The sequence below is a fragment of the Rhinoderma darwinii genome, chromosome 1, assembly GCF_050947455.1.
Source record: "Rhinoderma darwinii isolate aRhiDar2 chromosome 1, aRhiDar2.hap1, whole genome shotgun sequence".
Taxonomy (NCBI): domain Eukaryota; kingdom Metazoa; phylum Chordata; class Amphibia; order Anura; family Rhinodermatidae; genus Rhinoderma; species Rhinoderma darwinii.
This window is the reverse complement of record NC_134687.1, coordinates 480881092-480905671: the sequence shown is the minus strand read 5'-3', so window position 1 is coordinate 480905671 and position 24580 is coordinate 480881092. Positions and strand designations below refer to the sequence as shown.

The 24580-nt window shown below is 41.4% G+C and overlaps 1 protein-coding gene across 5 annotated transcripts in view; it reads right to left on the bottom strand.

Annotated features, from left to right (window-relative positions):
• The window catches only part of CAMKK2 (calcium/calmodulin dependent protein kinase kinase 2), a 111051-nt gene that overhangs the window by 40289 nt on the left and 46182 nt on the right, over window positions 1-24580 (bottom strand). For 4 of the 5 annotated variants that reach the window (XM_075834478.1, XM_075834453.1, XM_075834460.1 and 1 more), the window contains exons 2-5: window positions 13440-13998; window positions 11450-11497; window positions 7666-7719; window positions 6682-6733 (exon numbers count right to left, since the gene is read on the bottom strand). In XM_075834478.1, the coding sequence (XP_075690593.1) occupies window positions 6682-6733; window positions 7666-7719; window positions 11450-11497; window positions 13440-13949 (664 nt within the window). In that variant the 5' untranslated portion in view covers window positions 13950-13998. Of the gene's footprint in view, window positions 1-6681; window positions 6734-7665; window positions 7720-11449; window positions 11498-13439; window positions 13999-22672; window positions 23047-24580 lie in introns of those variants that run through there. The other variant, XM_075834469.1, reaches the window with a different exon arrangement.

The following is a 24580-nucleotide window of genomic DNA, read 5'->3' as shown; positions in this document are numbered from 1 at the left end:
TTCTTCTCCTATTACCGCTTGTAAAAATGAAAGATTGGAAGCTAAAACATAGTTTTGGAAAGAAATTCATTTTCACTACCTAATTCTAATAAAATCTATGAGACACCTATGGGGTAAAAATGTTCACTACTTCACTAAATGAATGCCCTGAGTGGTGTAGTTTCCAAAATGGAGTTACTTCTCAGGGGTTTCTACTGTACTGGTACCTCGTGGGCTCTGCAAATGCGACATGGCACCCAAAAAACATTCCAGCAAAATCTGCATACCAAACAGCTCTCCTGCCATTGTGAGCCCTGTCGCATGTCCAAACAGCAGTTTATCATTGAAACCTGACTAGCGGCTCCGGACAGAAGGAGCTTGTCGGTTCTCCACTACTTGTTCTTCTGGGAGGATCAGCACCGTTCATTGGGAATCTCTTTTTCATATCGTATACCTACACATTGTGCCAAACTGAACCCTACAAGTCACCGTAAAAATCCCAGGCAAACAGCAGTTTATGACCACATATGAGGTATTATCGTACTTGGAAAAAACATGTGTCTTTATTTCCAATGTTTTGGTCCCACAGGGCTTTGCAAATGCAACAGAGCAGCCAAAAACCATTCCAGCAAAATTTGAACTCCAAAAGCCAAATGACGCTCCTTCCCTTCTGAGCACTGCGGTGTGTCCAAACAGCAGTTTATGACCATATATGGGGTATTATCGTACACTGGAGAAATTGTTTTACAAATGTTGGGGCGCTTTTTCTCCTTTATTCTGTAAAGGATCTGCCAGACACAGCTTCTGTGTCGACGCCCGTGGTTACTCAGTCTGCACCTGCTCCTAAGTCTGATAGAGTGACTCCTTCGTCCACCACTCAGGCTGGGAGGCTGAGGAGTGGGAGAGCCTATCACAGCCTGACCAGACTGAGCTAGCTTCCGCCCTCTGTCTATTTATACCTTCATTTCCTGCTTCTCCTTTGCCTGTGATTCTGCTTGTTTCCTGGCTCTGCTGCTGCTGCTGCTTGTACTATTTGTACCTCTGCTTCATATTGACCCTGGCTTTACTGACTACTCTCTTGCTCTGCGTTTGGTACCTCGTACACTCCTGGTTTGACTCGGCTCGTTCACTACTCTTATAGCTCACGGTGTTGCCGTAGGCATCTGCCCCTTTTCCCTTAGCTTCTTTGTACCCTTGTCTGTCTGTCGTGCACATAGTGAGAGTAGGGACTGTCGCCCAGTTGTACGCCGTCGCCTAGGACGGGCCGTTGCAAGTAGGCAGGGACTGAGTGGCGGGTAGATTAGGGTTCACCTGTCTGTCTCCCTACCCCATCATTACATAATCAAAGGCCCATATACCTTTTCTACCCTGGTCCCTGACACAAGTATGGACCCCCTTGAGACCCTGGCTCAGCAAATGCAGGGCCTCTCCCTACAGGTCCAAGCCCTGACTCAGAGGGGCAACCTGCATGATGCTACCCTGGTAGTGTCCCCCACCTTACCTCTTGAACCCCACCTCAAGTTGCCTGACCGGTTCTCAGGGGACCGGAAGACTTTTTTCTCCTTTCGGGAGAGTTGTAGGCTCTATTTCCATCTAAAGCCCCACTCCTCAGGTTCTGAGAGCCAGCGAGTGTGTATAATTATGTCCCGGCTCCAGGACGGGCCCCAAGAATGGGCCTTCTCCTTGGCTCCCGACGCCCCTTAGCTTTCCTCTGTTGACCTTTTTTTTCTGCTCTCGGGCTCATATATGACGAGACTGACAAGACTGCCTTTTCTGAGAGTCAGCTGGTGACCTTACGTCAGGGTAAGAGACCCGTTGAGGAGTACTGTTCGGACTTGGTGTGTAGCTTCTCGGTGGAATGACCCTGCCTTGAGGTGCCAGTTTAGATTGGGTCTGTCGAACGCCCTGGAGGACCTGTTAGTTAGCCATCCCTCTTCTGACTCTCTAGATCAGGTAATGGATTTAGCGGTACGTCTTGACCGACGTCTCAGGGAACGACGACTTGAACGTTTTTGTGCCTTCTCCTCTGGCTCCCCCATGATGGCTCCCGAGGTGCCGTTGCTTCGTTCTTCCACGGAAGACTCGGATGAACCTATGCAACTCGGGGCCTCCGTGTCTCCCCAACAACGTAGAGAGTTCCGCAGGAAGAATGGTCTCTGCTTCTACTGTGGGGTTGACAAGCATCAAGTGAACAACTGTCCTAGGAGTAAGAATAAGCAGCCGGAAAACTTCCGCGCCTAAGTGACCATCGGGGAGGTCGCTTGGGCGCACAGGTATTTCCCGTGAATATGAAACCTAATAAGATCTTGCTTCCCTTTCAGGTCTCTTTTGGTGGTAGGTCTGCTACCGTCAATGCCTTCGTGGATTCAGGGTCTTCTGCTAATATTATGTCTGTGGAATTTGCTATGTCTCTAGCTATGCCATTGATTGAATTGCCTAAACCTGTCCCGGTAGTGGGTATCGACTCCACTCCTCTTGCTAATGGTTATTTTACACAGCATACCCCTGTTTTCGAACTCCTTGTTGGCTCCATGCATTTGGAGTAGTGCTCTGTACCGGTGATGCCGGGATTATCGTCTGATTTGGTTTTAGGCCTACCCTGGTTGCAGATGCATAATCCCACGTTTAACTGGAATACTGGGGATCTTACCAAATGGGGTAATGAATGCATGACGTCATGTTTTTCTGTTAATTTTATTTCTCACCCTGAGGAGGTGAACACTCTACCTGAGTTTATTCAGGACTTCGCTGATGTTTTTTCTAAAAAGGCCTCGAAGTGTTACCTCCTCATAGAGCGTACGATTGCGCAATCGATTTGGTACCAGGAGCTAAGCTCCCTAAGGGTAGGATATTTAATCTCTCTTGTCCCGAACGTGAAGCCATGAGAGAGTATATCCAGGAATGCCTGGCCAAGGGTTACATTCGCCCCTCTACTTCTCCGGTAGGTGCTGACTTCTTCGTAGGGAAGAAGGATGGTGGTCTTAGGCCATGCATTGACTACCGTAACTTGAATAAGGTCACTGTAAGGAACCAGTATCCCCTTCCTTTGATTCCTGATCTCTTCAATCAGGTTCAGGGGGCCCAGTGGTTCTCTAAGTTCGATCTACGGGGGGCTTATAACCTTATCCACATCAAAGAGGGGGATGAGTGGAAGACTGCGTTTAACACGCCCAAAAGGTCATTTCGAATACCTCGTCATGCCCTTTGGGTTGTGTAATGCTCCCGCGGTCTTCCAGAATTTCATAAATGAGATTTTAAGAGACTACCTGGGGGTATTTCTTGTAGTGTACCTTGATGACATACTTGTGTTTTCCAAGGACTGGTCCTCCCACATTGAGCATGTCAGGAAGATGCTCCAGGTCCTTCGGGAAAACAAACTCTTTGCTAAATCCGAAAAATGTGTGTTTGGGGTGCAAGAGATACCATTTTTGGGTCAAATCCTCACTCCTCATGAATTCCGCATGGACCCTGCCAAGGTTCAGGCTGTGGCTGAATGGGTCCAAGAATAGCGGCCAGATTTGTTCAATTTTATAGGGATTTGTATTCCCCCAAGGCCTCATATGAATGGCTCGACTTTATGTCGTATATGGACGGCATGACATTCCCGCAACTTGATGATACGGGTAGAGCAGCCCTGGAATTGGATATAACCAATGCGGATGTCCTACAGGCCCAGATGGGATTCCTCTGGAGGTATACATTCGTTACTCCGACCATCTCATTCCCTCGCTCTGCTTGATGTACTCCCATGCTCTGAGTGTTGGTAAACTGCCAGACAGTATGTACGATGCCACAATCATAGTTTTATTGAAACCGGATAAGGACCCCATTGAATGTGGCTCTTACCGTCCGATATTGTTGCTAAACCTTGACTACAAGTTGCTTACGAAGGTACTAGCTAATAGACTCAATTAAGCCTTTTTGCAAATCATACATTCTGATCAGGCGGGCTTTATGCCCGGAAAGTCTACTTCAGAAAATATTAGGAAAGTTCAAGTCCCCACTCAGATTGTAACAGCTATGAAAGCTGATTGGGCTTTTGAATCTCTTGACGCTGCCAAGGCTTTGAATTCAATCAAGTGGCCCTACCTATTGGAAACGTTGCAGAGGTTCAGATTTGGTCCAACCTTCATCAAATGGATAACCATTCCGTAAAAATCTGAGGGTGCAAATACTAGTTAATGGTATTATGTCCCCATTCTTCCCTCTACACATGGGTACCAGACAGGGATTTCCCCTTTCCCCATTACTGTTCGCTATGGCTATCGAACCCCTGGCGATTAATATACGGAATCATCCGACTTACAGGGGGATAGCGCTGGGAACACGGGAAGACAGGATTAGTTTATACGCTGATGACATGATTCTTTATATGACTCACCCAAGGGACTCTTTAAGAACAGCCATTGCTGTCTTGGATAACTTTGGACGTTTTCTGGGTTACATATTAATTGGAGCGAGTTTTTTTTTTATGCCATCGAAGGGAGTGGGATGGTCGGAAACGGAATTGGGTTTGCAGGTGGTGCGCTCATTTAAGTACCTGGGTATTATTATTAATAGGGACGATAGGGAGGATCATGCCTCCATTGTCTTGCATTTGTTGGAATACACGAGGACCAAATTGGCGGTGGCGGGACGCATTAATGTCATTAAATTGGTAATCCTTCTGAAATGCCTCTATATTCTTGAACATGCTGCAATACCAATATAGGAGACATTTTTTTAAAACACTTAATGCTTTATTCCCGGCATTAGTTTGGGGTTATAAAATCGGTCTAAGCTTAGTTTATCTACCTTTTAGAAACCCAAACAAGATCCCCGTAGGATAACATGGTCTACGTGAAAATACAAAATATAACATTCCAAAGAAATGTCACGACCATAATTTGAAAAAATACAAAATAATGCTTTATTAAATATTACATAAAAAATATAAAATACATAGACAAACATTAAAAACAAGAAGCGGAACAACCCTCGCAGGAATACAATGGAGTCAGAACACTGAAGCAGTGGAAGAAAGTCCAGGTGGTAAAAGTGTCAAGGTCCTCAGTATATATTATCGTATGTAAACAATATCAGGATGTATGCACATGAACAAGTCTAATGATAATTGAATAAATTGTCAGTAAGAAACATATGACATGAGCATAATATAAGAAAAACCTAAGTATTAGGCTGCATACATACACCTGTAGATGACAAATAATGAGGAGAGACCAAGACCGGACCCACCACTGCTGACGCGACGCACGTTTCACCGAGGCTTCATCAGGGGTGGCGTCACAACAATCGACATCCCCTTATATATCCCTTCCCTAACCATCCACATATGTAGCCTAAGTAACATAATTGCCCACTCCATAGTGATACATAGTAGCTGAACAATCGTCAGCTACCGATGCAACACGCCCTTCTACATCTCCATAGTCCGTTGACCAATCTTAGCTGTACTGACTCAGACGATGGCCCGCCTGCAAAATAAACTAACCAATGAATTGTCTCCGCACAGAAAACAGTTTAGGGTGTGGAGGGAGGCGCGGCACACAGCCCCTTGAATCCCTCCCACGTTATATTTGTTCCTATGATCATTTGATTTTTCCTTTGTGGAGTCAACGGGGGAGTGCCTCATGTGTGGAGACCGCCCCTATATGCGGAACACAAACCCGGCTATCGCGAGAACTAACACTATGTTACCACCTGGACTTTCTTCCACTGCTTCAGTGTTCTGACTCCATTGTATTCCTGCGAGGGTTGTTCCGCTAATTTTAATGTTTGTCTATGTATTTTATATGCTTTATGTAATACTTAATAAAGCATTGTTTTGTATTTTTTCAAACTTATGGTCGTAACTTTTCTTTGGACGGTTGTATTTCGTTTATCTACCTTGCAGCGTCCTAAACCTCTGGGGGAGCGGCACTGCCGGATCTATACCTTTACTATGTGGCCGGTCAACTAAGGTATTTGAAGTTGTGGATTGATCATGACCTTATCAAATAGGGAACAACATTTAGCTACTTATTTGCATCTTTCTCATTTGTGGCCAGTTCTGGAAAGTCTCCCATGGACTAATAAAGACATGCTACCCATACATAAGGTGGCATCATCACAAGTATGGAAACATATATATGATTACTCGGATGTACAGCCGAACATGCCTTTATGGTTGAACCCACTTCTTACACACCTGTCGGATGGCTTAGCTCCTAGTTTTTGGATCCGATATGGGGTACGAAATATAAGGGATGTATATACTGGTAACATTTTTAAGTCCTTTACACAAATGCAGAGTGATTTTCATCTTCCTAGGAAGGGTTTCTACAGATATTTACAACTACGTCATGCTCTCAAAAGCCAACATCCGATGTCAGGGGTTAGCTTCTCACAATTTCCGTTGATAGGAGTTTTCAAATCCCAAGGTCCGAGGGGATTGATATCAGCCATTTATATCTCTCTTAACCTATCTAAGTTGGCCAATACACTATTGCAGGTGAGGGACAAATGGGAGACGTTAATAACAGACAGGAGAAGAATGGTAATTGCTGCCTAACAGAGGTGCAAAATGTTCAGAAACCTCTAGCAACAAAAGGGTTGAAGTTAAAACCCTGCATAACTCGTAAACATTCTGAACTAGCAAGGAAAGAAGAATGTGACGCTGTATTATATCAGTGAACACAGTCACGAATTTCATGTGAAACTCACGTGGAAATCCAGCCTGTCTCATTAACTTCTTCTTTGAAAGAACCTTCATTGCCTGTTTTAAAATGAAAAGAGAATTATAGATACGCAATATACTAACATAAAACCGTATCATGTACTTCATCATTCTAATTATTTTATTTATCTATGCTTTCTTATTTTAATTGTTCCTGGTTTATTTGTTTTTCTTTTAACACAAAGACAGTTCAAAGAAACATTTCAGTATTTCCTCTGACCAGGACATCACAACACTTCCCAGCAGATACACCCCTGCTTTAGCACAGTCCTTGAGATATCTGACTGTGATCATAATAGTGCCAGACAGTACAGAACGTACAAGTTATATTTACTTGCTGACTGTCACAGGAAAGGTGTCATTAATACGTAACCCAAATAAATGCCAGACATAATAGAACCATAGAAAAAAAGCTCCTGCTTACCAAGAACACTATGGCATAACCCATATAATACCCAGCCACACATAAATTCTCTTATGCAGAATCAGTAAAGAAGACCTGTCGCCTCTCCGGACATGTCTGTTTTAATAGATGACTGCATTCCCCATAAAATAATAATAAGTATGGAGCATTGTTTCTTAGAACTCTACGTTGCCCAGTTTCTCTGTTATTCCTCCTAGAAATGTATCAATAAATTGACAACTGGGTGTTACTAGTTGGGGGTGTGTCCCTACATAAACTGACACTATCCAATCAGTGCTGGCAGAATGAGACTGTTAAGACACACCTCTTTCACAAGGGGAATGGTAACAAGCAGTTGTCAATTTATTCATAAGTTTCTAGGAGGAATAGTAGAGGAAACACAAAAGTTCTAAGAAATTATGTTTCATAATTGTTGTTTTATGGGGAATACGAGTATTTACTAAAATAGACATGTCAGGGGAGGTGAAAGATCATCTAGATAAACATTACATATGAGAACTATGCTATTCTCCATAAAGTGTTTTATCACATAGTAGTGTCCACTTACATAGTACATGTTATCATCTTCATTGTATGCCAGTTTCACCACTCCATATGAGCCCTGCAGGAATGAAAACAAACAAACCTTTTTCAAAATTGGCATTTCAAACAGTAATCCCATAATCCAATTTTGTAAAGCCTCATTCCCTTGTATTGTTCTCTACATAGTTTCAGATTTTTAATGCAGTAAATGAAATGTAGATCACTTATGTGTGTCAATTTTACAACGCTCCAAACAACTCAGTGAAGAGGTGCCAGTCAGGGTATGGATGCAAACTACGTCCAAGACATTAATTAACGTTTGGAGCAAATACAGTTAAGTCCAGAATTATTTGGACAGTGACACAATCTTCATGATTTGGGCTCCGCATGCCACCACATTGGATTTGAAATGAAACAACTGAGATGCAATTGAGGTGTAGACTTTCAGGTTTAATTCAAGGGGTTGAACAAAAATATCCTGTGAAACGTTTAGGAATTGCAGCCATTTTTCTACACCTCCTCCTCATTTCAGGGGCTCAAAAATAATTGGACAAATTAACATTACCATAAATAAAAGGTGTTTTTTTTTTTTTTAATACTTTGTAGCGAATTCTTTGCAGACAATGACGGCCTGAAGTCTGGAACCCATGGACATCAATAAACGCAGGGTTTCCTCCTTTGTGATGCTTTGCCAGGTCTTTACTGCAGCTTCTTCAGTTGTTGCATGTTTGTGGGTCTTTCTGCCTTAAGTTTTGTCTTAAAGAGGCTCTGTCAGCACATTATAAGTGTCCTATCTCCTACATAAGGAGATGAGCGCTATAATGTAGGTGACAGTAATGCTTTTTATTTAAAAAAACGATCTATTTTTACCACTTTATTAGCGTTTTTAGATTTATGCTAATGAGTTTCTTAATGCCCAAGCGGGCGTATTTTTACTTTAGACCAAGTGGGCGTTGTACAGAGGAGTGTATGACGCTGACCAATCAGCATCATGCACTCCTCTCCATTCATTTACACAACAGCATAAGGAACCTGCTAGATCCTTATGCGCTGTCTTATACGAACACATTAACAATACTGAAGTGTTTAGACAGTGAATAGACATTCCACGGAATGTCTATTCACCATTTCTGCACTTCGTTACTGTTTCTATGGTAGTTACAGCCTCGGAAGCGTGATCTCGTTGTAACCTGTCATTTACCGCGTAATCTCGCGAGATTACGCTTCCTTTGCTGTAACTACCACAGACAGAGTAACGAAGTGCATAGATTGTGAATAGACATTCCGTAATTCCTAAACCCTTCCTCAAATTACAATGTGAATAAAATTAAAGCTGACAGAGTCCACACTTTAAGCCCATATTGATTATATAGCTGTATATTCAATGTTTTGGTAAACAGCTAAAATGCCCAAACTTGTGTCACTGTCCAAATAATTCTGGGCCTAACTGTATAAGTTAATTTTTAACCCCTTCCCATCCCATGAGATAATACTGACAAGCATAATACATTGTATATTATTTATACTGCATTTAAACCAAAGCGTTACAACCTTTTTCCAATTTGAGGTTGAACTTGAAGATGTCCGTTTACTCAAGGTCCCCATGTAACTTGTTAAGCCTTGAAAAGTTAAACAAAAACTGACCTAGAATCAAGCCAAGCCTATAATTACTGCCAAATACTGACTTGAAGGGTTAAAATGGTTATGTCTAAGTTAATTTGAATGTAATAATTGTAATAAATGGAAATCCCCTTTTTGAGTCTTTTGATCAGTGTTAAAAAAAAATATTTTAATCCATTGTGATTTAATATTGTACCACAATAAAACAAGAAAAAGTCTACAACAAATGGATATTTTTCATAGACACTGTATGAAAGGCAGCCATTTGTGGGTTGTATTAATTATGATAATGTAGTCTACTGGTTTATGACTAAAGGTTTCGTTATATTTCCCACTGAGGTATAACAGTAGTGTCGGGACACATTGTTTTTCTGAACCCTAAGGGTATGTGCACACACAAAATAAAAAAACGTCTCAAAATACGGAGCTGTTTTCAAGGGAAAACAGATCCTAATTTTCAAAAGTTTTTTAAATCAAAGTCGCATTTATCGCTGCGTTTTTAACGGCCGTTTTTGGAGCTGTTTTTCTATAGAGTCTATGAAAAACAGCTCCAAAAACGGCTGAAGAAGTGACATGCACTTCTTTTTCGCAGCCTTTTTTTACGAGGCCGTTTTGAAAAACGGCCACATAAAAAACGCCCCATCGGAACAGAACGCTGTTTTTCCCATTGAAATCAATGGGAAGATGTTTGGATGCGTTCTGCTTCCAATTTTTCAGCCATTTTTAGGGACGTTTACGGCTTGAAAAACGGCTGAAAACACTCAGTGTGAACATACCCTAACTGTATTCGTTTGCATCCCATATGAATGTGATTTTACCAAATAATAATATAAAAAAAAAAACATACATGCAACCAGAGCCAAGAACTGAAAAACGGAGAAGAAACTGATCAAACTGATCACTAGGATATGGGTCTGTTCACATCAGCGTCACCCTTCCGTTCATGGGTTCCGTTAGATCTTTCCATGAACGGAAAGGCAAATGGAAACCAGTTGACTGCGCAGTTTCCACAAAAAAAACCCCGGAAACCTTACAGAACGGAAATAAACGGGAACCATTTGCAACAGAAGCAGTACCATTGAAATCAATGGTAATGCAAACGGAAGCTATGGTTTCCATTTGCCTTTCCATTCATGGGTTCCTCAGACGGAAAGATCTAACAGAACCCATGAATGGAAGGGTGACGCTGATGTAAACAGGCCCTATGCCATAACATTAAGATCAGTGGGAGTCTTACCACTGGAATTCTCGCTAATCACGAGAACAAAGGATTTAAAGACAAACCATGAATATTTTTGCTTACTTCCTTTGCATTTCATTTAAAATATATTTATCAGCAGTGTGTTCCGACTGCTGCCATGTGAATCAATATAAAAAATATAGAGCAACATTTTGGCTTTCACAAATGAAAGTACGAAGCAAGTTCTTTATCATTCTGGAATAGTGTATGCTTTATACGTCATTGCATTTCCTTATTGTAGGGTGTGAACACATATACACACCCATCAGAATGACACGATGAGATTAGATTACATTAATTACTATAGTTTCAGTATTCCTCCTATGATGAACAAATATATACTCTGGTAATAGTGTAATGTAGACAGCAGGCTTTCCTTTTATATTGCAGCCCCTAAGATCCACTCCCAAAAGCGGAATTTTAACAGAGTTCATATTCGTAAGGGCTCATTCAGACGAGCGTAATACTGGTCTGTGTGCTGTGCAATGAAATAACTCACAGCACACGGACCCATTTATTTCAATGGGGCTAGTCAGTCATGTGTGAGTTTACATGCAGCGAGTCTCCATTGTGTGAAACTCACTGCATGTCCTATATTGCTGTGTTTTTGCAAACCTAGGCGCCCGTTGAAGTCTATGGGTGAGTGAAAACCACGGACAGCACACGGACAACATCAGTGTTCTGTCCGTGTTTAACGCATCAGTTATATAAAAAAGCAGAGAAATTAATTTGAAAAAAAAAAAAGAAGAAGTGCTTGCACGGATGTGAAAAACGCATGCCACACGCAATGCACACTGATGTCAATACACAACGCACACGGACATGAAATGTAGGAAATGTCAAAATCTTAAGTGACTGCACATCCATCCCAGATATACGCAATTCCACTGAGGCTTCTGGAAAGAAAGTGAAATCTGCAGGACGCTGGCAGAGAACCACATGCACTCACCTTACCAATCTCATCTTTAAGCTTGTACTGGTTGAGCTGGACACAATCCTTTTTAAAACAAGAAATCAAAAGAGATTATTACAGGTACAATGGACAAATTTTGTTTGTTTGCATAACCCTTAAAAAAGGGACTTTGGCGGTAGAAAGAGGCTAGTTAAATAAGGAGGGACTATGTAAGACAAAAGGTCAAGCATTTCTATTTACTACATTTGGTGCAGCCGAAATCTCAACACAAAATGAAAGAGGCTTTGTCACCACATTATAAGTGCCCTATCTCCTATATAAGAAGATCGGCGCTATAATGTAGGTGACAGTAATGCTTTTTATTTAGAAAAACGATCTATTTTAAACCACTTTATGAGCGATTTTTAGCTTTATGCTAATGAGTTTCTTAATGCCCAAGTGGGTGTGTTTTTACTTTAGACCAAGTGGGCGTTGTACAGAGGAGTGTATGATGCTGACCAATCAGCGTCATACACTTCTCTCCATTCATTTACACTGCACTAGCGATATAGTTATATCGTTATGTGCAGCTACATACACTAACATTACTGCAGTGTCCTGATAATGAATATACATCACTACCAGCCTGGACGTGTTGTTTATACAGAATCCTGACATGTCTGTAGCGTCTGTGGGATTTACAGCAAGGTAGGCGTAATCTCGTTTGAAATGACAGGTTACATCGTAATCAGGATCAAGTGTCAGGATTCTGAATACACATCACGTCCAGGCTAGTAGTGATGTATATTCATTATCAGGACACTGCAGTAGTGTTTGTGTATGTGGCTGCACATAACGATATAACTATATCGCTAGTGCAGTGTAAATGAATGGAGAGAAGTGTATGACGCTGATTGGTCACTGATTGGTCAGCGTCATACACTCCTCTGTACAACGCCCACTTGGTCTAAAGTAAAACACGCCCACTTGGCCATTACGAAACTCATTAGAATAAAGCTAAAATCACTCATAAAGTGGTTTAAAATAGATCGTTTTTCTAAATAAAAAAGCATTACTGTCACCTACATTATAGTGCCGATCTTCTTATATAGGAGACAGGGCACTTATGTGGTGACAGAGCCTCTTAAACTAAAACATTTTTTATTTTATTCTACACCCGCCCTTTTCCTCTCACTATACACACATGGCGTTGTTAATACATGTGGTTTTCTCTGCTGCCTTTGTGTGTTTTGGTGAAGAAGAACTATTACTAGGAAAAACCCTGATTTTATTTACATGCAGTTTTCAGTGCTGCGGTTTTTTCTCCTTGCAGTTTAAGGGTAAAACACCAGGAAAACCACAATATAATGCAGTTTAGGGGGAACAAATGCATACAAAATGATTAAAAATAAATAAATGATAAAACATTAGGGAAGTTATATCAATATAGACGTAACATGCATGGTTTTATGAGACAAATTAATGATAATGGCGCACGCTGTATGATGTCTTTGGTGCAACTTGCAGGATAGTTTCCTCTTCTTTATTCCACCTCATGTCCTGAAAACAGTTGAAGGGAACTTGTCTATCTTCAGTCTTTGCTGTATTTTACCACCGTGATCACATGTATATTGTAGTGAACGTGCCCTATTCTTAGATTTTTTTTTTATTGCAGGATTTCCCCATTGTATAGGCGTGTAAAAACCCTGGTCACGGTTTATCTATAGAAGTAGTTCTAGAAGGATTTCCTAAAACAGCATTTTAAAGAACAAAATCACAGCAAAATGATGTGCATTTGAGAAAAAAAATTCCAGAGTAGTGATGGTACAATTATGTGCCACACCACTACTTGAACATATGGGCAAACACAAAGACACTTATGCATTTATTCTATAATCCAGTCTCAAGCTGTATACCAACATAAACTACGTTCGTCCAGATATATTAGTTACTTTTCTAGCACCATTTAGTTCATTCTGCTTGCTATCGGTTATCAATTATTAAATTATTATAACGTAGAGGATTGTGAAAGTGCCAAAAGGCATACCTGAAAACCCGTAATGGAAACCCGGTTTGACTCAATTGTTGGCCTCCGTGGCAAACGTGGAGAAGACTGCGGTGATGTCACGGGAGAATATGGAAGAGATGGGTAAATATATCGTCCATTCATGCCTACATCATCATTTGGAGCCTGAGCAGATGGAGAACGTTCTTGAAGTGAAAGTTTCCTATTGGTCATGTTGAGTTTGGCTCTCTGATCTTTATTTTCTTTTAAAACCCCTTCCGTTATAAATCCACTTTCAGTAAGTCTATGAAAATCAGGCAATTCATTGCAGTCCTTAGGTTCTTCCACCTGCTGCCCAGTTTGTCCATTTTGGCCATGGTCTCTTTCAGAGATGCTGGAATCATATTCTGTGACCACGATAACGGATTCCATCCCTAGGTCTAAACTCAGCGCGGAGAAACTACAGACAATATGAGGCTGACTTGATGTTTCATGGTCATCTTGCAGAATGGACCTCTCAGAAGAAGCCCTCTTGGACACGCATGATGACATGGTGTATGACCCCGCTTCATGCACTTACTTAATGTGATCCCATTGTAACCTATAAACACATAAAATTTGTCATAAAACAAGACACGCAGATCGAATGAAGACAATGATTTTTCCATAGCGGACTGCTCAAATTTGGCCAGCCATTGTTTGTACAGTGCACAAATACAAACATAACATATCAAGGGTCCAATTTCCTAAATGTGAGCGAGTTTGCGGTTCTATGGAAATAAAATAAAATAAAAGCTTACAGAAATTGGACCATTGAAACGCTGCCATTAACATTTTTTTTTTTATTGTATAACCACCCTGTTATGAAAAATTAAGTCAGTTTGCCCCACAATCCGAATGACAGACTATGGAGCCGAGGCATCTTATTTTTCATGCACCAGTTAAAGTTCAATTGTATAGATGACCCCATCAAATTTAGACTACAGTCCCCCACTCAAGACACCGCTGTATTAACTAGATTTGAGCCTCTTCAAACAATGGCTCTACCATTGGCAAACCCAGATTGTGCATGCATTACATGGGCAGCCCATTGATTTCCATGGGTGCTGTGTAATGCTTAATTTCCACTAAAGAGTCAAAAATTAGAACTTACGGGTCGCTTCCCCTGCCAATAGTAGATAATCATGGGGAGTACCAGCGGTAGAACCTCCTGCAAACAGCTCATTGTCGCATTTAAATGGTTTGTCAAAAAAATGGACAGGCCCTTTAATAAACAAACAGCTCTTTGCACCGGCTTTCTGCTCTCGTTCACATTTAATTGCATGGGTCAGTGTGCAGCACAAACGTACAGCACACCGACGAGAAACACCTTTGTGTGAATAACACCTTACTCTAGTAGTTACTTATGACTTATGGAAAGACACTATACTGGAATATAGGCGATTTCACACTGGTGACAAAAATCCAAGGTCCAATTCTAGAACTTACAAAAAGATAAAGCTGGGTGACAGGGGGTGCCCACTTTTGGACATCGTCTTGACAGATACCCTTATATGGCTTGATCAACCTATTAAAAAAAGATCCCCTACCCCAATAGCTAAAATGAGGCACATGTCTTGATGGATGTGTCTTTTTTCAACTGTACTAACTATGTAACTATGTAACGCCTGGATGCAGCTCTTGCAGTAAGACTTGAACTACCAAAAAAAAAGGAGTAAACAAAGGAAATTAATATAATTTCATTGCAAGGAACGCAAGAATAAAACTGGTTTTTCATGGGCAGATTTCTGCCCATAATGAGCGCTGATTGATGAATTAAAGGCCCTTTTACACGGGCCGATGCAAACTGTATGGTGACAAACGATTGTTAATATGATCGATCGTCCCCATCCAGTTTGCATATTAGGGGCAGCATATTGTTTGTTCGTTTGTTGGCTGATCTCTGCCATGCTTACACAGGGCAATGATCGTGGATGAGCGTTCTTACCTACGCTTGTTTGGCCGTTTGTTGTCCCGCGTAAATAGGCCTTATCCTTACTTCTCAGAAGCTTATTAAAAGTTTGACTAGAAGAATGCTACATATAATATTGTAAATAGCCATTAAACCTTCAGATAACGACCCCATATCCTGCTGATTAAAGATACTGGAACTCATATAGGAATTTAAGCATAAAAACATATTTTATGAATTTTAAGATATATATTCAAATGCTATCCATTATGACTACAATTTTCTATAATTGCGAATCACTTAAATGTTCTCTTTAAGTGACAAGACATTATGAGGAAAAGAACAATCTATTTGCAATCTTCTATAAGCTATTTTGTTCACCAGGTCCAATAATATTTTATGCAAATACATTCTGCATGAATATCAATTAAGAAGAAAATCATTCTGATGCATAAAGACAATGTTAGCGCACCTAGCAGCTTTTAAGTGTTAATTACTGTAGTACCATAGAAACTGGCAAGATACAAAGCACCACACGTACCTCACTCACCAGTGAATACATTATAAGAAAACGTCATTAAACACTCTATGCTTCTTTTTTCATCAATTTTTTCTTTTATTAGCACTGTGAAGGATGGTTTATTTGCTTATATTCTCTGTATGAAATTACATTATGAATTATCAAGCAGGATGCCGAATTACTAAGATATGTATTATGTGAAAGTGATTATAATAATGTTTAAATGATTTCGTTTCGTGCAGCAGCCATCTTGTCTGGAGTTCCAATCTTGGTTCTTTTGTAGTGAATAAGAAAGACATTGTTCCTTTAACGCAAGTGTTAAGGATCTGCCAGGCACAGCTTCTGTATCCACGCCCATAGGTAATCAGTCTGCACCTGCTTCTATGTCTGTGAGACTGACTCCATCTTCCACCACTCAGGATGGCAGGCTTAGGAGTGGGAGAGCCTATCACAGCCTGGCCAGACGGAGCTAGCTCCCGCCCTCTGTCTATTTATACCTGCCTTTCCTGTTCCTCCTTGCTTGTGATTCTTCTCTGTTGGTTTCCTGGCCCTGCTGCAGCTTCTTGAACTACTTGTCCCTGCTTCGTATTGACCCTGGCTTATGGACTACTCTCCTGCTCTGCATTTGGTACCTCGTACTCTCCTGGTTTGACTCGGCTCGTTTACCACTCTTGTTGCTCACGGTGTTGCCGTGGGCAACTGCCCCGTTTCCCTTTGTTCTGTGTTTCCTTGTCTGTTGTCTGTCGTGCACTTATTGAGTGTAGGGACCGTCGCCCAGTTGTACCCCGTCGCCTAGGGCGGGTCGTTGCAAGTAGGCAGGGACTGAGTGGCGGGTAGATTAGGGCTCACTTGTCTGTTTCCCTATCCCTGTCATTACAGCAAGTAATGTTGATTTCGTATGTTTTATCTTTGACCTTGGCTCCCATACGTAGCTTGCAGAGAAGGCACAGGGAGTGAGATGGGAGGGTGGCAAATAGGCTTGTGGGAATGCCTCCCCCATCTTACAGAAACATTCTAGCCAAGAGAGATAAGGCCACCTGCAAACCTGATGTGTGAAGAATTATAATGATGTATCTGGAATGTATCGTATGTCTGTAATTGGCTGAATAAGAATTATTGTCACATTGCCTCTGATTGGTTAACCTCAAGTCTACACCCCATTTGAATATTATTATTATTATAGTGAAGTTTGGTAATAAACCTCCAGAGGAGTATTTTGAGCATATCAGCAGCGTCTGTGTGTTTTTTCTCCTCTCTCGATATATATCGGTATTAAATATCCTGATTAGGATGCTGGATAAAGTCCCTGGCGTGAGTGTCTATTGGCACACTCATCTAAATTTCAGTCTAATATATTTTGAGCCATTGACTTCCACGACAGCACTAATACACTCAAAAGCGCCAAAACATACAAACATTACACTGACATAAAAAATGCCTCTTTAGTGTCTGCAGCACATGCTAAACCAAAACAAAATACCAACACAACATTAAAAAAACCACGTAACAGGTGGATTTTTGGTCCAGCGGGCCCATTTAAACTCAAGGTCCCTAATTACATAAACCCAACCTTGATCCGTATAGATTTCATATAGATAATACTGATTCGTTTTACTTAATAATTTGTCTCCGGTAGGAATGAGTTCTGACTTCCAGTAGTATGCCACTTAAGGGCCTTTTACACCGGCCGACACTCAGCCGGTGCAGCGAGCGCTGAACAACGAGACATCGTTGATAGGCGCTCGTTTGCTCCTGTCACACGGAGCTATCCATTGGGGCGAGCGGTCGCTACTCCGATCGCTCGTCCCCATACATTATCATCATGTCGGCAGCGCGTCTCCCTGTTTACACAGGGCGATGTGCTGCCGACAATGATAATCTTTTACTTTTTTAAAACGATACAATCAGCAGATGAAGGAGCGTTTGCTTGTTCATCTGCTGATCGCTGCCCTGTTTACACAGGGCAATTATCGGCAATGAGCATTATATGAACGCTTGTCTGCACGATAATCGCCCAGTGTAAAACCCCCCTTAAGGATCTAGCAGCTGAAAAAAAATCTGCTGCAAACCTATCAACTTTCGGCCTAGGGGAGTCATGTTTAAAGCATACCCTAGAGACCTACAAAAAACATATCTCTAGAAGTTCATTATCTTGGGGCATTCCCACCAACCATGCAACAGAGTAGCCTCTGCATTACAATTGCGCCAGCACAGATTTGAATAGTCAGGGTATGATTTAGCCAGTCTCACCGGGGTTAAATACCACCTTAGCTGTAATTTATGAATCCCTTCAAGATGATTAATACAATATGATGTTTCAGCCGATCGTCTCATTGCTCGATGCCAACACCGAAGCGGAAATATCTTCCCAAGATCCTTCTCCCAACTTATCATACAATTCATTTTACCTTTCGACTTAAACAACATAATTTCCTTATATATAATAGAGATTCCACCCTTCCTTTTGGACTGACAATTAATAAACACATTTAATCTCACCATCCCCGGAGGTGAACTTCCCATTTTCCCCAATTTGTAGGTATCGAAGGAAAGCAGATGTTGGCATATTGTATTTTGCAAAAAGGACCCTAAATGGCAGGAGCTGCCGATCCACTACGATATCCTGCAGTAAACATATTCCTGCGGTTAACCAAGAATGAAGTATCAGCTCCGTTATAAGATCACAGAAATAGTCTATATTAAAATCGTGAAGCTTAAAGGGAGATGGTCACCAGAATGTCCGTATTAAATTAGTAACAGGGTATTGTAGAGGAGACTAACCTGTTTCTAACGTTTATTTTCATTTTCTGCTTACTGCCTCCTTTGTAGAGAAATCCATTTTATTAACTTTATGCTAATAAGCATTTAGGAGCAACGAGGGCATCACCGTTGCTCCTAAATGTTCTTCCGTCGCTCCCCAGTTCAACGCCCCTCCGTCCCTTCTTACATTGATTGACTGGGGCCAGGCAGCGTATTCGACGTGTTCATGCCCAGCCCCGTACTGTTTAACGCGCGCATGCCCCTGTTCTTAACTGCCGATTAGAATGGAGAGCAGAAATATCGTACTGCGAATGCGCCGAGTAAAGTGCACGGATGCGCTTTTAATACAGACATTCTGGTGGGAGACTGCCTTTAATACTAATGCATCTATTTAGAACCACAATATTTCTCCACATATTTATAAGAACCTTTGTCGCTTCTAATTTGATGGTAACATACTTGATACCCAGAAGGTAATATATTAGTAGTTGCTTAAAAGAGGAAACTTTAACTTGTTCTCGTTGGACCCATCCAAGCTGTGTTCCCTCCTCCCAGCAGGCTATAGCAGGGTTTAATAAGACTGCTTTTTGATACATGGCTAAATCTGGTACTCCCATTCCTCCTCAGCCAGACAGCCTAAATAGCGTTGTCCTAGCAATACTGGCCCTCTTGGCCCCCAAATAAAATATAGGATTATTTTTTTGCAGCTCCCCAATTGTAGATTTTGGAAAAGATAGTGGTATGCATCTCATAATATATAATATTACTGGTAAAATGTTCATTTTTTACTTTATTTATTTTAGCTATCCAGGAAAAGAAGATTTTCATTAGTCTTGAAATTTCTTGTTTCGTTCTCTCGATTAGTTTAAGAGCGTTTAACTTAATAAATCTAGGCAATAAGGATGAAATTTGAATACCTAGATAGGGGAACCCATCCTTGACCCATGAGTAGGGAAAACTAGTTCTTATTACAGAAGATAGTTCTGCATTTGAATGAACATTAATTGACATTTAGATTCATTAAAAGGGTTGTCAACTACCGGACAACTGATAACCTATTCACCGGATAGGTCATCAGTATATGATCTGTGGGGGTCCGACACCTGGATCCCGCACCGATCAGCAGCTCCAGCTGCGGACGTCCATGCCGGAAGCAGTTGGCTCTGTGCATTGCATAGCGGCCGAGCTGCAGTACTGCAGTTCTGCTCCTATTCAAGTGAATAGGAGCATAGCTGCAGTTCTGCAGCACGTCCACTATGCAATGTACGGAGCCAACTGCTTTCGGCTCCGTACATTGCATACTGTGCAATGACATACTGTGCAATGTCATCCGGAACAGCTGATCGGTGCGGGGTCTGGGTGTCGGAGCCCCACAGGTCATATACTGATGACCTATCTCTTAGATAGGTCATCAGTTGTCCGGTAGTGGACAACCTCTTTAAGTTTATAGTATGATACCCTCGAGTATGCTCCAATCACCCCCATTTAAAACTGGTTAGAGATGCAACGAGATCTGTACATGAAATTATATCATCTGCATACAATCCTATGACTAAATTCCATAGACCACTTCTAATACCATGAACACCTTTACTCATTCTGACTGCGCCAATGGTTCAATTGTAAGATTAAAGATTAGGGATGATAAAGGACATCCTTGACAGGTGCCGTTTGTAATATTAAATTCTCTCGAGTTAAAAACTCTTGCAGTTGGGCACGTATAAAGAGAACATATTGCATTTAGTAGAAACCCGGAGAAACCACACTTAACCAGGATGGATCTGAGGAAACCCAGTGCACTTTAGCAAACACTTTTTCAGCGTCAAGCAATAAGAGTGACTGGGGGAACCAGACAGAACACCCAGCTGAACCACTCTTCTGGTGGCATCTTGGGTTTGCTTTTTTGGCATGAAGCCCATCTGATCTGGCGAGATGATCGACTCCAGCACAGACCCTAATCTCTTTGCCAGTACAATAGGAAAATGTTTTAAGTCTCCATTAAGGAGTGATATTGGTCTCTGGAAGCAGATGATTTTTCTTTAATTTTTAAATAGTGATTATCCTTGCTTTCAGCATTTTCTTCGGAACCGTCCGTCCCGTCCCGCCGCCCCCCACGACTAAAACCATATAAGATCGTAAGATATGCAGTCAATACACTGTTAAATTTCCGATAGCATTCGTTCAGGAACCCATCTGGCCCTGGTGCCTTATACTCACTAGGGGATTTTATTGCAGTCTTTACATCCAAGGTCATAATTTCTGTATTTAGTCTGTATCTCTGATCATCAATTTCGGGAAGATGTAATGAATTAAGATACGGTTGATGGAATTATTTGTTGGATGCAATAACTTATCCTCATCCTTCAAATTATATGAGTTGTAATAATAGTCTGCGAAGACATCCATTCTTTTTTGTTTTTTTGGGGATCATATAAAGTCTCTCCTTTAGAGTTCTGTATTTTATTTATCTTTCAATCTCCTTTTTGCTTCCTTATCTTATTACGCAGCATTTTGCCTGGCTTATCCCCCAGAGCGTAGAATTTAGATTTAGTATTTCTTACATTCTCACTAAATTCCTTTATTAGCAAAGTTTGTATTTGAAGACGAGTTGAGACAATGTCATGCTGCGTAGTATCTGTTGGGTTCCTTTTATGTTGTGGTTCAAGTGTACTTAATTGTGTTATCAAGTTTTGAAGCTTGTTGTTGAATGCAAATCCCCCTAATGCTGGCTTTATGTGCACACCACAGAGTTGCTGATGATATCTCTGGTGTATTATTTAACTTAAATAATTCCCATATAGAAACCTCTAGGTCCTTTTTCTTTAATCTTCATAAACGGTGATTCATTCTCCATCCCGAGCTATTGGCGGTATAGGGCCTTGTATCCAAGGACAGTGGTCTGACCAGGTTATTGGTAGGAAATGGATATTAATATGTTGCAAAAGTTTTCAATCCACTAAAAAGAAATTGGATTCTGGAGCATGTTTTATGTAGACTTGAAAAAAATTTGTAGTCTCACTCAGAATCATGTAAATATCGCCAGATATCATGCATCTTTTTATAAATTAGTATATCTTTTATATCAGTACGTTTTGGTAATTTATTATTGGACACATCGAGATTAGGGTTAACAATTGCATTAAAGTCTTCACCTATTATAATATTACCCGTGGCACATTCAAGAACCTTAGTGAGAAGAATATCAAATTTATGTTGGCCTTTATTAGAGGCAAACAAACCTACTATACTATAGTGTATATTATTTATTAAACACTGCATTAATAAATAATTATCATACAGCTTTAGTTTTTATCACATTCTACCTTATTCATTTTGAACCTAACCGATTTATTAACTGCTGTAAGGGCCCCTGTTTTTTTCTTATTACTAGTAATATGAAATATAGAAGGCTAATTCTTATTGGAAAATCTGGATACATTTTTCTTTACTAAGTGTGTTTCTTCCAACAATAGGATGCCCACCTTTCTTTCATAGGCTTCTCTCCAGGCCAGAAATCGCTCCTGTGGCGAATTCAGGCCTCTAACATTTAGGGACATCAGGATTAGCTCCATAGAGTTTGTTATATTTTTTCTCCAATATTCCATTCCTCCTAATGTTTCCCTTCCCCCTTTGCTTCACTTTTTTTCTTTCCCTTCCTCTTTCCGTACTCTCTTCTCAATCACATTTCTCAATTTCCACGAGAAAAAACAAAAATAAAAAAACAATCCCCCCCAAAAAAAAACTAATAACCACAGACTGGCAAACATATTCCAAAAAAAGAAAAAGAGAAAAAAAAAAATCAGTATGAAAAAAAACAAAAAAAACATTATATTGGAACATCCTGACCCAATCACAACAAAGGAACAACATTACCCAATTAACATTATTATGTGTACGTTTACACATGGGGAGGTCTGTTTTCAATACCCTATACAGCCTAGGGTTAATCAGAGTAGAATGGAATAGTTATGGGGGGGGGTACAGGGGAAGGTAGCAGCGGAGCACATATGATAAAAAAAAAAAGACAAAATTTGACCTGCTTACACTGTAATCCAGTAAGTGGGAAGTTTCGTTGGTGGGACTACTGTAGTATCCTTTTTAATATCTTCTTTATTCATCCATCCCCATTAAACATACATATTCTGGGGGCGTGGCCTGATGTCTGACTGAGCAGATGTGCTTCACGGAGCTCCTGAGTCCCCTAAATCCTTATCCTGGAAATATCACAGCCACCCTGCAGATTTAGGCGACGCACAGTGAGAGGCGACCATTTACGCTCCACCAGCGAAACGATTTGTGGTGTGGGATCTAATACACCGGATTACAGCCGGCAACGGAGCGAGGCACGGCATTTCTGGTTGGTGCATGATGGACGGCTGAGGAGATCTGGGAGCACAGACGACTGACAAGGTGCGGTCTCTTACACTGTGAATTGCACTTGCAGAGGGTGCTGGCTGAAGGGCCCTGAGGACTGCCCACATCACCCGATAAAGGGTACTTTCTTCTGGCTGGGAGGTAGGTGAGGGAGGGGGCCTTCCCTCCTCCATCGCACGCTACTATCTGTGGCTGCACCGATCCGGGAACCCTCTCAAGCTCTTGGGATAACCGCAATCCGAGACTGTGTGGTGTCAGCTACTGCTGCATGTATAAGGGTGTAGATACACTGGACACTCTGCTTTGGGCGCCGCACACGCTTCTCTATTGCATTATACCAACTACTGGCTTGCCCTTCCACCCCTGTTTCTCCAACAGTTTGTGAACACTCTGGAATCTAGTGCTTATACTATGGAACGTAATAGGGGAAAGAAAGGGAAGAGTAAGTCCCTGGTAAGTCCCCCCCCCCCCTCTCTGATGGAAGATCCTACATTTCACTCCCTGGATGACCTAGATGCTGGTCCTTCAGGTGCCAACATATCTAAAATCAAAGCTCATGCGGCAAAGAAACTTGAGCAGTTTTTCAGACCTTTGCGGTTACCTGCATCTCCTGATCCTTCTCTATCAATGTTTGGTGGATCCCTAAGTCCACCGAGACTACTGCCCCCACAAGACCAGCCTGTCTCCTCCTGACATATCGATATATTTGCAGAATTGGATGGATTAGCAGAATTGCTGGCGGCTATCAATTGATGTCAGTCTAAGCTTGTTACCAAAGTGGATGAACTGCGTCAGGATTTTGTTATACTGAGGCATGATATGCAGAAAATTTGCAAACGTACTACTGAAAATGAGCGCAGAATCTCTGGGGTGGAAGACACTTTACACCCTATTCCGGCTCAAGTTGCAGATTTGAGGAGATGCGAGCAGAGGAAAATAGTCTTTGACGCAATAACATTCGTGTTGTGGGATTGCCAGAAAAACCTGAGGGTATGGACGCGGTCAAATTCCTGGAACAATGGCTAAAAGATACCCTGGCTGTTGAGAACTTCTCTGCCTTTTTTACCATTGAGCAGCGCACAGGGTCCCTGCACGTATGGTTCCTCCGGATGGGCCTCCACGTCCATTGCTCACACTCATGTTATACTTCAGAGACAGGGATGCTATCTTACAGGCGGCAAGGAATAAGGGAACCATCCTATACAACTCTCAACGGATCTCCATATACCCGGATTTCTCGGTTAATATAAGGAGGAAACGGGTCCAATTCACAGAAGTCTGTAAGAAACTGCGGGAGAAGGGATATAGATATGCCATGCTGTATCCTGCCAAATTCTGTCCTCGACTGAGGCCCTGGCATGGGCGGAGGCTGCACCGAATGCTCCTGGCAGAGCTTCTCCTCCTGATTGAACAGTTTTCTAATGGACAAGAATCTGCATTAGATGTTATACAGTGAAGGAAATAAGTATTTGATCCCTTGAAGATTTTGTAAGTTTGCCCACTGTCAAGACATGAACAGTCTAGAATTTTTAGGCTAGGTTAATTTTACCAGTGAGAGCTAGTTTATATATATATATA